Source organism: Sciurus vulgaris (assembly GCF_902686455.1).
Source record: "Sciurus vulgaris genome assembly, chromosome: 18".
NCBI lineage: Eukaryota > Metazoa > Chordata > Mammalia > Rodentia > Sciuridae > Sciurus > Sciurus vulgaris.
Window position 1 is genome coordinate 20755352 of NC_136479.1, and position 14433 is coordinate 20769784.

General features: G+C 59.4%; 1 protein-coding gene across 1 annotated transcript in view; it reads left to right on the top strand.

Annotated features, from left to right (window-relative positions):
* Window positions 1–14433, top strand: part of KATNIP (katanin interacting protein) — a 162211-nt gene that overhangs the window by 109929 nt on the left and 37849 nt on the right. The window contains exons 14-15 of the mRNA XM_079121544.1: window positions 3502–3717; window positions 10121–10258. Coding sequence (XP_078977670.1) covers window positions 3502–3717; window positions 10121–10258 — 354 coding nt within the window. The remainder of the gene's footprint in view (window positions 1–3501; window positions 3718–10120; window positions 10259–14433) is intronic.

Consider the following 14433-nt stretch of genomic DNA (forward strand, 5'->3'; position numbering starts at 1 on the left):
ATGTCCAACACGCCAATAATCAAGACATGCAAGTCAGAGCCACCGTCATAACCTATCCACTAGCTGTGCTGGCAAATTAGTGTTGATGACAGGTGACCTCCAGGGCCCCCGGGTGACGGTGAGCCACGGCTGCCATGCCTTGCTGGCTGCTGGGTGCACAAAAGACACTCTCTGAAAAAGCTGAGTGACCAGGCTTAGGAGGAGCCTTGGGCAGCTTAGGTCTCCCGGCCCAGCAAGCTCCTCGCCTGAGGAGACCCCCCGGCAGGAGTAAAGGGCCTGGCCCACAGCTCCGCAGAGAGCCGCTGGCACAGGGTGAGGGGGCGCAGGAACCCGTCTCCTGAGGTTGGAGTTCACCAGGAAGGCACGGGGGCCCACACGGTGCCAGTCCAGGGACGGAAGCTGCGGTCAGGAGCCCCAGCTAGAAAACACAAAGCCGGTAAGCGTGACCGCAGGACGCGATGGTCATCCTCTGACCGGGCCGGGGGCTGCGAGAGCATGAGCATGCAGCCGGCCGCGCCTACAGGACGCCCTGAGGCGCCGGGCAGCAGGGTGCAGGGGATTCCTTCTCTTGGTGCCAGAGGTGTTACCAGCACGTCCTTCCGCCCCTTCTCCACCTAACGCTTATGATAAAGCCACGCGGTGGGCACCAGTCTTATTGGCCATGAGGACTTCACAGACACGTCCCCCAGCTTCAGGCAGAACTCTCGCAATAGAGAAAGGGCCCAGCTGGCCGGGACTGGAGGCCGCTCTGAACCTGGCACGTCACTTTGAGGTCGTGTGTGGCCTTCCACAAGCCTCTCGGGCTCCCTGGCCCCGGGAGCCTGTCTGTGAGGTAGAGCGAGTGACCCCTCCTGTGGACAGGGCGAGGAGGAGCTGGGCTCACAGGAAGCGTTGTCACCGAAGCCTCGGCCAAAGGGGCCGAGACAGACTCTGTGCAGACCCTTGCCACTGAAAACGTGGGGGCAGGGCCGGGTAGGGCTGGACGTGGGTCCCCACATGTCCTCTGCACCTCTGAGCTCTGCCCCCGCCGAGCCAGTCCCAGCTCTGCTGTTTCCTGTGGTCCCTAAATAGCTGGGACAGTGACCCCACCCTCTCAGACCCACTATCACGCCCCCCACCAAAGCTGAGCCTGGCACGGTGGCATGACACTGGGCAGGTGCCCAGCCCTGAGCCGCTTCCTCCTGGGTGGCCCAGGGGACAGCACTCACTGATTCTCTGGGCCCCCGCAGGGGTCAGAAAGGGTCAGTCCCCATATGCTTCATGGATAAGCAAAGAGAAGGGATGACTTTGCCAGAGAAGAATCAGGTGGTCTCAGTGAGAGAAGGGCAGTGAATGGTGGGGCCCAGGCACTTCCCGAAGGCTGTCCCTGCAGACCCCCAGGAGGGATCCGACATCAGACACAGGAAGAGAGGAGCGGCCCAGGTGCAAGGCTGACAAGTTGTGACACTACCTTAATTAACAGGCCCTCCGGCTGCTTCATTTAGAAACTCAGCTCAGGAGTTTGCACATTTTAGATTGCTCTGGGCGGGAGGTCCAGCAGCCCCTCTGCGGACAGCCGTCCTTCCATCTGGCGCCTCTCCCTGCCACCAGCACCTCCCAGACCGCTCACTGGGCCCTGGAAGGCTCATGGCACACACAAGCTCAGTCCTTCCAGTCCCCCAGTCAGCCCACTGGCAGGTTTATCGCCATCCTGCAGGCCTGGGGCTGAGGCCCAGGGCCCTGCGTGTGGCCAAGGAGGCCGGAGGAGGGAGTGCGGGCCCTGACAGCCGGGCTGGGAGCTGGGGCTGACCTCCTTCCCGTCCCCATCTCCTTTTTCATTCCCATCAGGGCCCAGCCAAGTCCACGCTGGGAGCGATAGCACGTCTCGCTGGCTATTAATTAAAAAAATAAGTGGGGAACAGTTGCTGCTCATTTGCTGAGCTCCTGCTCACAGGACCGTTGCAGATCACCAGTGCTAATTAACAGAGGGCGTGTGCACGCGGGGAATGTGCCATTTTATGAGTGACTGATCCGAGGCAACCAGCGCTGCAGTCGGGCCCCGAGGGCCTGGAGGAGGCCATTCCGCAGGGCTGCCATTTATTGATGGTGTTCACGCAGATGCTCAGACCAAATAGCCTGCCTGGGAGGAGGAAGCCTTAAAATCAACGACGGAGAGAATCTGAGCCCCGCGGGCAGGGACCGCAGGCTGGGCTCCATGGGGCCTTGTGGGTTGATGCTGGGCCCAGACTTCCTGCGATGCCCATTCTCCCCACCACCTGGGACGTCCAGTGACTGGTCCCGGGTGGTGGGGCCTTTTTTATTTACTGAACTCGTCCGCTCAGGCTGCCAGAGCAAAACACCAGACTCCGTGGCTTAGACCACAGTTGGTGTCTCACGTCTCCAGAGACCACAAGTCCAAGACGAAGGTGTTGGCAGGGCTGGTGTCTCTGAGGCTCTGCTCCCAGGTGCAGATGGCCTCTCCCCATGTCCTTACAGTCTGTTCTGTGCCCGCACACCCCTGATGTGTCTCTGTGTGTCCAGTTCCCCCCTTAGGAGGACACCAGTCACATGGGATGAGGGCCCACCCCAACAGCCTCATTTAGTTTAATTACCTCCCCATCTGCAAATAGTCGCCTTCTGAGATTCTGGGGTTGGGGCTTCACCAGATGAGCTGGGCAGGGACCGCACGGCCCATCACACCTGCCCACTTCAGATGCCAGGGATGGCTCTGGGATGCAGGCCTGCCTAGGGAGGGAGGGACGTGAGTGCCCAGGCAGACGTGATGGGCTTTGTTTTATTTTGTGGGTACTGAGGAACAAATCGGGAGGGGGGCTCTGCCACCGAGCTTCATTCCCAGTTCTTTCTATTTTTGTTCATGAGACGGGGTCTCGTCAAGTGGCTGAGGACCTCACTAACTGGCTGAGGCTGGCCTCTAACCTGCAGTCCTCCTGCCTCAGCCTCCTGAGTTGCTGGAATTACAGGCCCGTACCACTGTGTCCAGCTGACAGTGATGGTTTTACATTTATACTTACTGGCAAAACTTAAAGCACAATACTTACTAAGCACGGGGAACATGGTCTTTATCTTTTACTTTGCTGTGTTTCGGTCTGGGGAGCTGCTGGTAATGGAACCCAGGGGCTCACATATGCTAGACAAGGCTGGACCACTCAACTACAGCCCCGGCCCAGTCACTGTATTGTAAATGCTTTACAGTCAAGTTCATGTCGTCTGCATAACAGCCAGGTTAGCAAGAAGGTGCTATTCATTTTTTTTTTTTTTTAGTTTTACATGGACACAGTACATTTATTTTTTTAATGCGGTAGTGAGGATGGAACCCAGTGCCTCACACGAGGGAGGCAAGCGCTTCACCAGGGAGCCACAACCCGGGCCGCAGAGCCTGTTCCTAAACCCCACCTAAAGATGGGGACACGAGAAGCCAGAGGTCAGATACCCAGCAGAGGGGCAGGGCTGAGCCCGAGCCTGCGGTGTGCGATCCTTGGATGCTGTTTTCTCTTCCTTAAGGACAAATGGAAAATGGCGCCAGCCGAGGTCGGAGAGGCGGTCCACGTGACCATGGAGATCCTGTCCACCTGGGGCAGCGCCTCGCGGGTGGGTCTCACCGAGGTCGAGTTCTTCGACCTGAGCAGCATGAAGCTGTACGTGTCGCCTCACGACGTGGAAGTCCGGAGCGCCGGGGAGCTGGGGCAGGCGGGCAGCCTGGTCAACAGGGACTTAGCGGTGAGTGCAGGGCAGCCTGGGGCGCGCTCAGCGCCGCGGAGGTCACCTGGCGGGGAGGGGGAGCTGGAGGGCGTGGCCTGGGGCGGGGCGGGGCTCTGACTCCTCCCACCGCTGCTGGAGGGTTTCCTGGGGGAGGCATTGACCCTTTTAACCCACATTGCAGCTTACTGCAGTCGCCACCAGATTCAGGGACCTCACGGGTCACTAAGGTGCCCTGATTTTGTAGATGAAGCAACTGAGGCTTGGAGAGGGGCCTCGACGTGGCCCAGGTCACATGGCAGAAGGTGGTGCAGCCCAGTCCACTTCTGGCAGACAGGCCCAGGCCACGCCCACGCCCCTCAGGGTCCCGCCCCCCGCCTGGGCTGCCCGCACAACTAACACCCAAGTTCCTTTCCTGCCCTGACTAAAAGCACTGGTGTTTCCTTTCCTGTCACTTTCAAGCTGGGCACGAGAGACTGAGGGCCAAGCGCAGTGGCCGCCAGAGGTCCCAGCTCCTCCGGAGGCCGAGGCAGCAGGGTGGCTTGAGCCCAGGAAGTTGAGGCCAGCCTGGGCAACAGAGTGGGACCCGTCCACAGACAGATACAGAGAGGGAGGGACGGAACAGGAGCAGGACAGCGGCCACCTCACCCCCTCCGCGGCCCTTCAGCTCCTTCTGTGGTGGCCCCCCGGAGAGTCCTGAGAAACTGAGCAGAGATCCCCGCAGGCGGGAGACTGGACGAGGAGGGGACAGGTGCTCTTTGACACGTTTTAAATTCCCTCTGAGCACATGCGTTTGCTCTCTGCCTCTGATTATTAGTATTTTAAGTATCAACACCGAAGGCCGTTGCCTTGTGCTCTGTCCTTGCGCGGGCCGGCGAGGTCCATGGCTTCATACACATGCTCCTACTCATCCCTAAGCCCGCAGCCTCGAGGAGAGAAAGACCTGGCTTCACAGTTTACTGCCAGCAACTCCGTGACCACAGCGCTGGCCTAGCCTCTGCTTTAGTCTCCTCATCTGTAAAATGGGGCTCGTAAGAGCGCGTCCTCCGCGCAGTGCCAGGAGGGTCAGACGTACCCGGGGGAGCTCAGCACCAAGCCTGGCTCCTCCGCGGGCCCCAGAGAGCGTCAGCGATGCCGGCTTCACTGCCGTTATCAACAGACTGGATTCCGTAAAGAAATAGGTGATGCGCTTCCCATTGGAAAGAAGAGGAAGTGAGAAATCCCCAGCTCCAGGGACCCCGCTCCTGGCCTTACTCTGACCATGGGCAGCTTACCTGCTCTCTCTGGGAGTCAGCAGTTCTGCACATGCAGAACGAAAGGTGGGGTGGAGGATCTGTCAGGATGGCCACGACGGAAGTCGCGTCTGGCTCACTCTAGAGCATCTTCAAAAGCAAGTGCCGTTTCAAGTCTTGCGAGTCCCCAGGCCAAAGCCCTCCTGGTTGTGTCGGGCCGTGTGCCGAATCTGAGACTCGAGCTCGAAGCCTGCTCTTCTTTACGGGTGAGCAGGAGCAGGAGCTTCCGCTAGAAAGATGCCTGGACTTGAGGCATAGCTGGGAAGCCACGGCACCCCCGAGACCCTGCTGCCTCGGCCTCCGGGTAGAGTGGTCATATGCCCAGCAGCAGAATTCAGACCCGCTTAGGTCCTAGGCCTGGGTCGTGGCTCATGGCTGGGGATACTGTCACAAGGGGAGGAAAGGGAGGGAGAGAGGGAAGAGAGAAAGCTCCCAGTTCAGACGACTCTCATGGGCTACTTGGGGAGGGCAGGTGGCTGGCCTGGCCAGTCTGTCCCCACGTTGCTCTGCTGCAGGTGTCCAGTCCCCAGAAGGGAACACCGATGAAGCAGCCAGGCCAGGAGGGCAGGGTGCTTGGACACCAGTTCCACCAAGATGCCCGCAGGGCAGGGAGGGATCCTGCCCAGAGAAATCCAGGTGGACAGACGTGCGATGGCTGAGCACAGCTGGGCGCAGCGTTGGGCTGGAGTCTGAGCCCCCTTCTAGAACAGCAGCTGCCCAGAGGCCCTGGCCTGTGCCTGCCCCTCCTCCTGTCTTCAGTCTCTGGGCTCCGGCGCCAGCTGCCGCGCAGCAAGCGGTGGCTTTGGCAGCCTGCTCCTGGGCCCGGAGCACACGGGGGGCGATGAAGTGCACCGCTGGATTTGACAGGGGCTGGTTCTGGCGATCGCTCTCCCTTTCTGTCTGTTCCCAGAGGCAGATGAGTTTGGCCGGGTGGGAGCCCAGACGCTGGTCCATGGCTTTGATGGACTTGGGGGATTCGGTTGGGGCACTGAGGCTGGGACATGAGGCAGCTGTGCCGCCCTGGGCTGCCGGGTCTCTGGACCTTCCTGCTTTCCCTGGGAGCTGGGCTGTGCCAGGCCCAGGCCATCAGGGGCGCTGCCCCCAGAGTGCTTCAGCCCCCCTGGCGTGAGCCACCAAGCCTGGCAGTGCCCCACGTGGCAGTGAAAAGCCAAGCCCCAGTGGGGACGGCGACGTGCCCAGCAGCAGCCGTGGCTGGGGGCCCTGCTGACAGCTGAGCAGAGGTTTGTAGGAGGGGACGGGGTTCAAAGAGAGGTGTGGGGGGGTGCCCAGGTGCCGGCGCCCAGGCCCCGTGCGAGCCCCCACCCTCTGTGCCCACCATCGCTCACCTGGCCACACCCTGACCCAGCTCTCAGTCCCTGACCTGAGCGCCACCCCTGCTCGGCTCCTCTTCTGGGGTAGCTGTTAGACCTTAGACTTCGAGATCTAGACCTAAGTCCCGATGCCTCTGCATGTCTTGTCCCCCTCCCACTGTTACTTTGCTCAGTAAATGGAGTCACTGTCCACTCAGCATCCCCAGGCCCGCCACTTAGAGCCTTCAGAATTGTACATTTCCTGTGAGTCTCTATTTATTTCCAAATAAAGAAGGTATTTTTTTTTTTTTTTTTTTACACCAGGAATTAGACCCAGGGTCACTTAACCACTGAGCCACATCCCCAGCCTTTTTTATGTTTTATTTAGAGGCAGGGCCTCTCTAAGTTGCTTAGGGCCTTGCTAAGTTTCCAAGGCTGGCTTTGAACTTGCGATCCTCCTGCCTCAGCCTCCTGAGCTGCTGGGATTACAGGTATGTGCCACCAGGCCCAGTGAGAAATGTTTTAAATGAGCATATGTTCATTTTAAAAACTTGTATATGAATGTTAATGAGTGGAATTGTTCATAATAACCAAAATATAGAAACAAGTCCACATAGACTGATGGACAGATGATGAAAACATGGTATATCACTACAGTGGAATATTATGCAGCCATAAAAAGGAGTGGAGTATTGACACAGGCTGTGACATCGATGAGCCTCATAAAGCTTGCCAAGCAAAAGAAACCGGTCACTGAGGCCATGTATGTTTCCACTTGTACAAAATGGCCAGAATAGGCAAATTCATAAAGACAGAAAGCAGATGAGCAATTTTCAGGAGCTAGAGAGGCCAGAATGAGGAGTGATTCCTAGTGGGGACAGATTTTCTTTTTGGAGGGGTGAGAATGTGCTGGAAAAAGATGGTGATGACGACAGTTGCGTAACCTTGTGCATAAGCCAAGAAAAAAGCCAAATCGTACACTTTTAAATTGTGAATTTTAGCTGAATAGCGTGTGCCTGTAATCACAGCAGTTTGGGAGTCTGAGACAGGAGGATCACAATTTTGAGGCCAGCCTCAAAAGCTTATCTAGACCCTGTCTCAAAATAAAGAGGGCTTGGGGGGTAGCTCAGGTAGAGCATTTGCCTAGCTGTGTAAGGCCCTGGGTTCAATCCCTAGTAGTGGGGGAAAAGCTAAATAAAATTGAAGCTTCGTGTAGCATGTAACCTTTCTGAGATTGGCTTGTTTCGCTCAGCATAATGTCCCTGGCATCCTTCCAAATGCTGTGCGTATCAGGAGGACTTTCCTTTTGATGTGATTCTTAATTAAGCAGGTGTTAGTTTGAGGCTGGTCAACGGTGTTGGCTTTGGAGTTGGAGAGTCCCTCCTCCCCGAGGCCTTCCATCACCGTCCACTCTGAAACGCTGTCTGTCGCTGACCACTTTCATCATCCCTTCCTCTCTGGGAGCGCTCATCCTGCCCCGTTCCCCTGGGAGGGGGTTTATTTGGCGCCTGTGCTGGCCCAAGCCACCGAAACCTAGCCGGTCCACTCCCTCACATCCCTGACCCAGGAGGGGCCTGGCCGTGGGTGGCAGGTGCATAGCAGGTGCTGGTGCCCACGACCTGCCTGCCCTGCCCGCATGGGGGTGCCCTCCTCAGGTTCAGTTTTGGCCTAAGCCTGGAAGGTGGGTGTTGCGGACCCGGGGGCTGCAGTGTCCTCTGCAGTGTCCACCCTGCCCCGCCCGAGGGTTTCGCGAAGTGCCCTGATTCTTACGCTGCCCCCTTTCTTACCCTTTGTGGTGGTGGGGGGGATGGCAAAGGCACCGTGCCCGCTGGCCTGGCATCGGGGGTGTGCCGGGCTCCCCGCCCTCTCCTGGGGACTCAGCCCGTGGACGGAGCCATCGGAGGCTCCGGCTGTCGCAGGCAAACGCCCTCTGAGGGTGAACTGCAGGCTCCCCGAGGCCTCCAGCCCTGCCCGACAGGAGTGGGGGAAGCCGGTCAGGCCCCCACCCGTGTCCAGGGCCAGCCTGCGGCTCCTCCTCTGTCAGGTGGCCCAGTGGCCCATGCAGGCACCGGCCCAGGGAAGGCCGAGGGGCACCCCAGGCCTTGCAGATGGTGCTTCCTGTCCCCCTGCAGCTGCCAGAGAGTGAGAGTTGTGCCCAGCTCGAGGAAGCTGCCAGAATAAGTCAGAAGCCCTTGAAGTCACCTCTCCCCTCAACAGAGGTCACCCGCTCCCTCCTGAAAGTCACCTTGTCACCAGAACAAGTCCCTCTGTTCTGTCCCCACAGCAAGGCCCCAAGCCAGCCATCCTCCTTCCCTGGCCCTGTCCAGCGACAGGCACATCCCCGGCGATGATCCCAAACGCAGGGGATGCTCCTTTTAGTAAAAAGGGACCCCAGGCAGTGTGGGACACACCGTGGGCTCTGTGGCAGACAGGACCCACTGGAAACGCTCAGCCTCTGAACAAGGACCCCAAACCCAGGTGCCCGCAGGGCCCAGCAGGACACAGGAGGGAAGTGAGACTGTAGGGGGTGGTGGGACTCGGGCAAAGGAGTCCTGGCTTCAGGCGGCACTCAGGTCCCAGCGATGGCCTGAGCTAGCGCACAGTCCCCTTCTGCAGAGAAGCCAGGAACGTGGCCTCAGGGAAAAGCTCCCTTTTAAATTTTGTTATTTTTTTGCTACCAGGAATGGAACCCAGGGGTGCTTGCCCACCGAGCCACATCCCCAGTCCCTTTGTAAATTTTTTATTTTGAGTTGCTTAGGGCCTCGCTAAATTGCTGAGGCTGGCCTTGAACTTGAGAGCCCCCTGCCTCAGCCTCCCCAAATCTCCACATTTTTAAGAATTGGCAATGAGTTTTGTTTTATAACATTTCATGAACCAAACCAAATACCTCTGCGAGCCAACTCCAGCTTACAGTCTCTTCTTTAAAGTTGGAAGGAGAGGACAGATATGTATTCAGAGGCACATTCTATTCTTCCTCGTTTAGTCACGTCTTCATCTTCCAGAGTTTTTGGCGTTTGCTGTGGGCCAGGGAACTGTGCTAAAGGCTGAGGGTTCTGGAATGAGTCCGGCAGGCCAAGCAGGAACCTGACCGGACAGGAGGACGGGTCCCCTGGAGACGTGCGGCCCAGGTGCTACAGGAGCCCAGGTGCCCGAGGAAAGCCAGTGTCAGGGGGGCAGGGAAGCGTGTGCAGCTGTGGGGTCCAGGGAGATCAGCGGCGGAGGCTGCGGTGCAGAGTCCCTGATGGGTTTTTCCATCGACCACCAGGGCAGGGCAGGAGGTCTTGCTGGTGTGAATGGAGAGGCCCAAGCAGCCCTCTGCGCCCGCTGCAGACACTGCAGGCCGAGGCCTCTGCGCTTGGCAGCCCCGAAGCGGCAGGACACACCCCAGGCCTGGTGCCGTGTCCCCACCCAGCAGATGCGGAGCCAGTTTCTTTCTCTTCTGTTCTTCAAATTTTAAGACTTGGACAGGGCTTGACAGAAGCAGACCCGAGGCGCGGGCCAGGTGACTCCAGGGTGCAGGTGGCAGCTCCGCCGCCCCTCCTGCCCCCTCCTCCGGCGCCCTCCTCAGAGCCGATTAAGCTGCTTAGACTAAAGCCCGCTGCATTTTAAATTCCATCTGGTGGGCAGACGACAGGGCCGTGGCCCTCTGAGGAGGGACGGCTGGGCCTGCTCCGTAGCGCAGTCCAGGCTGGCGCAGGTCTGCAGAGGTGGCCGGCCTGCCGCCAGCCTCCCCTGGGCTTCGCCATCCCAGAGGCCCCCAGTGGCTCCGCGGAGCGAGGCGGAGCCCTGCCTAACGGGTGCCCTCTCTGGCTGGCCTTTCAGAGCGAGGGGGACCCCTCCGTGTGGACCTGCCCCTTCTGCCCGCCGCTCCAGCTCTGCTTCGTTATCCGGAACACAAGACAGCTGCGTGACTTCCGTCTGGGCGAGATCAAGGTTTGGAATTACTGGACCATGGATGGCGTAAGTACCGGGTGGCCTGTTCGCGGGCGCTGGGTTTATGGGAGGCGCTCGTGGTTTGCCAGCGGCTGATTCTGATTTCTAAGTGGGGACTAGGGGCCCTCCTGCGCTTCCTCATGGGGGCACGTAAGCCTGCTGGGGGCTCCACTCCTGCTTCTTCAGAGCCAGGAGCAAGGCCCCCGTGGGAAGTGACGTCATTATCCCCCTCCCCTGCCACCTTGGGGAACTGGGATTCAGTTTTACAGTTAAGGAAACAGAGAGGTTATGTAACCTGCCTGAGTCACACAGCCAGTCAGCATCAGATTGTGACTCTGAACCCGTGCATTCAGACTCCAGGCCCGTTCTCTAAGCTGTCACTTCCCAAAGTCCACCCACACTGGCTCAGATTCAGCAGATGTGGGGCGAGGCCCGAGATCTGAGTGTCCAGCCAGCGCCCAGGTGTGTGGACCCCACTCTGAACAGCCGGGTCCTCTGCTCTCAGAATCCTCCTTGCTTCCGACCCTCACACTGCCCGCCTGCGCCCTGACCCTCGCCCTCCTCCGCAGACTCTGTCCTGAATGACGGGCACATGCTCCCTCCTGCCGCATGTGTCACCGCCAGGGACATCAGGCTCTGTGGTCTGAGGATGTGGAAGACAGGCCGTGCCTGGAGGTCCTCCTCCTCCAGGGGCCACCAGACGGTGAGCCAGGGATGCCACAGAGGGGCCGAGGGCCCCAGGGGACCTGGGGCGCCCCGGTTCCAGACTCAGAGGCCGTGGGATTCAGGGGGAACCGAGCAAGACAGGACAGGGACTCCATCTGCCTGTCTTTTTTCCCTCGCCTGATAGACAGAGGGTCAGAGGGACAAGAATCACTATTCCTGCCCTTCAGACCTTCTGTAAGGGAGGTTGAAGTGAGATGACCAGGAATCGACGCTCAGCCTCAGTCCTATCAGAGGGGCACTAGGGAGCGGTGGGGACTGCAGCAGTCTGGAAGCCCGTGGCCAGGTGTGGGAGGACTCCTGTTCAGCTTCAAGCAATGGTCACTGTGTAGGAATATGGCCAGTGCTTCTGGATCCTCCAACCATGCCCAAGGAGCCAGGAAACCTGATTTTTATCTGGACCTTCCTGGTTTGTAAATGTCCAGAGTGAGTTTTAAGTGTTTTTAAACTACTATGCAGGTCAAATAAAACTCATCTTTGGGCTGGAACTGGCCTGTCCCAGATTGCACGGAGCATGGGGGAAGGATCCAGCATGGGGAAGCTGGGAATGATCAGGGAAGGTTCTGGAAGGAACACACACCTGAGCTGGGGCGCAGAGAGACAGCACCCTTGAACGAGGCAGAAGAGGAGTCCGTGGGTCCCAGTGGAGGGGCTGCTCCTACGGGGCAAGGTGTGCCGCCTGCTTGACTCCGGGCCCCGCCTTCTGGTCTGTGTCCAGCGGCCGCCCGAGAGGCCTCGCCCTTCTCTGCTGTCAGACTCTCGAGGCTCCCGTTCGCCACGGTCACGTCAGACCCTGAGGGTGACAGCAGAGCCTCCTGGCCCCCTGGCCAGGCCCTGCCCCTGCCCCCTTTCACACACCCACCTCCTGGGTGCCAAGTCTTGGTGCTGCCAGCCCCCCGGCAGCCATACCTCAAATCCCCAGTCCCCCGTCCCCAGGTCTCTAAATGCCCGTCTCTGTCTCAGTCCTGGAAACCAGGCATCTCCTTCTCCGGGAAGCCAGCCCTGCCCTGCCCTTTGCACTAGACCCGTCCCCCCCGTACCAAAGTTCTCCCCTGCCTTCCCTGCCGTGCTGTGGGCACCTGGGGAGCAGGGCCTGAGTTGTCCCTGTGACCACTAGGTTCAGAGAACAGTCCCCGATTGAATGAATGAGCCCCTGTTCCATTAACCTTAAGAGGTTGTGCTACCTTTTTTGATATCCAGATGAGAACATGAGAATCAGAGAGGTTAGGTGATTTGGACAAGACTGCACAGCAAGTTAGAGGCCCTGCTGGGAACCCGTTCCTCTGCAGTGCGTCCTCCTTCCCTCCCCTCCTCCTGCTCCCTCCCCACCCCACCGCACCCCAGCCAGGCACCTACCTAGTGAGCTGGTCCTGAGCACCCGTCAACTGTTGCTGTCTGCAGATGTGCAGACCAGCGAGGCAGACACAACCCCGGCCAGCTCTGCGTGCACAGCCCAGCCCAGAGAAAGCTCTGATTTCTGCTTTTTGAGGTTGTTGTTTTTTTTTTAAACAAACACCTAGAGTTTAAATTTGAGAAAAAGAAGTCTAAGCTACTGGAAGAGCTGAGGAAGCTTCCACAGGCCTGAACCACCTCCTTCCTCGCCGGCCTGGCCCCTTGTGTGCTCGAGGGTGACCTGCAGGCCCCGGATGCAGCCGCAGCCGCTGCAGGCACCTAGGCCCTGTGCCCCTCGTCCCTGGGCCTGCTCAGGCCTTCCTGGCAGGGGATGCCCAGCGCCTCCTGGAATGGGCAGTGAAGCCACGCTGGCCCCGAGCCTGCCTGTAGTTCAGCCCCGTCGCTGACCGTGTGTCCTGCCAGGAGCAGCAGGTTTCATGTGCTGGATTACAGTGCCGATAAGCCGCACCCTCTCGGCCGAGGACAGCCTTTCTTTAACCTGCGCTCAGCCTTCTTGTGTGTAGCGAATGCGAAACAGGAGAGCAGATCTGCAGAGCCCCAGGTGCACCCATGTCCCTGCAGCGCATGGGGACCAGTGACCACAGGGTCTGCCACCCCGGGTGGAGCATGGAGGGCCGCCTGCTGGGCACCGCTTATGTAACCCGCGGCCATCTGTTGCCAGAATCTACGGGGGCAGAAAGGCGCAGCAGCCGCACTGCAGGTGGGCTTGGTTTAGTATTCTCAGAGAACGCCATTCCTGCGTTTGGGAGGACACAGAATGAGTTCATGGGCCAGAGCACCAAGGTCGCAGATGCGGCTTGTTATAACAGTGTTTTGTGTGGGAATCTGGGCACGGAAAGTTAAAGGCAGAGCTGATCCAGCCCAGGCTGATGGAGGACGTGAGAGAAGACACTAGAAAAAGGGCAGTCTTCACTACTAGGAAATGAGCCGCCGATTGGTCTCCTTTCTCCCTCGGTAGGTGGCCCAGTGGTGTGAGCTGGCACGGAGGAGAGGCACTGGGGAGGGAGGCAGAGGCAGGAGGCTGGCCTCCATCCACAGTGCACTCTGGAGGCTGCACAGCCACCTCCGCCCTGACAGCAGCCATTTGTGGAAGGCTGCAGGTGACAGCTGAGCAGGGAGTCCTCTCCTCGAGCCTCCGCAGGCCCCGAGGGCAGGTGGCCGTCCCTGTCTGTGGAGGAGCAAGCTGGGCCGGGCAGCAGGACCACGTGGTGGGTGGACTGTGTCTCACTCACCAACCCTGATGGGAAAGGGCTGCCGGGTGCTGCCCTGAGAGGATCCAGAACCTTCCCTCGGCTCCTGGAGGAGGGAAAGCTGCGACTGACCTGCACCGTCCACCTTCGGCTCAGGGCGGGTGTGACAAGTGGTTGTCACATCTTTCCACGTCCCCCGGATGTGGCTTGCCCAGCTAGAGGGCACCAGGGGTGGAGCGGGAGGTGGTGTGAGCGCTGTTGGTTTTCCTGGGCTCGTCTCCCCTGCAGGGGACACCTGGGGACGGAGGGGACAGTGGCCTCCCTCTGTAGGAGGCCGTCGCCCATCTGCTGCGGTCTGTGTGCTGTGGCTTGACCCCAGGACCCCGTGCAGGGCGTGGGCCCTGGTGTAGTGAGCAGTGCTGGGGGCTGGGCCCTAGGAGGTGGAGCTGCTGGGGTCACAGGGGTGCTGGCCTCTGGCTTCTGTCCCTGCAGTGTGATCTCTCGCCCCACGCACACGTTCATGTGGCCTCCGTCACATTGCTTGATGTTGCCGTGCCTGAGCTCCATCTGTTGCGTGGGCAAGTGCTGTTCTTTGAATACGTGCAGAGCGCCGGCCTGTACCTGCGATTGGCGCCCTTGCTGGAGGGCTTTGGGCATCGGGGACGAGACCTGACTGGGAGTTAAAGGGCCATGCTGGTGGACGTTTGAGTGGGGCAGAGGGAGGGAGCCCAGAGAGGAGGCCCCAGGTCGCACCTCGCGGAGGAAGGGGGCCGTCGGGGAGCCTGTTGGGGCCGTGTACGTCTGCACTTCAAATGCAGGCAGAAGACACGTGGCAGTGGCCTGGTCCGCCACGGCTCCAGTGTGCCCAAGTCTCGG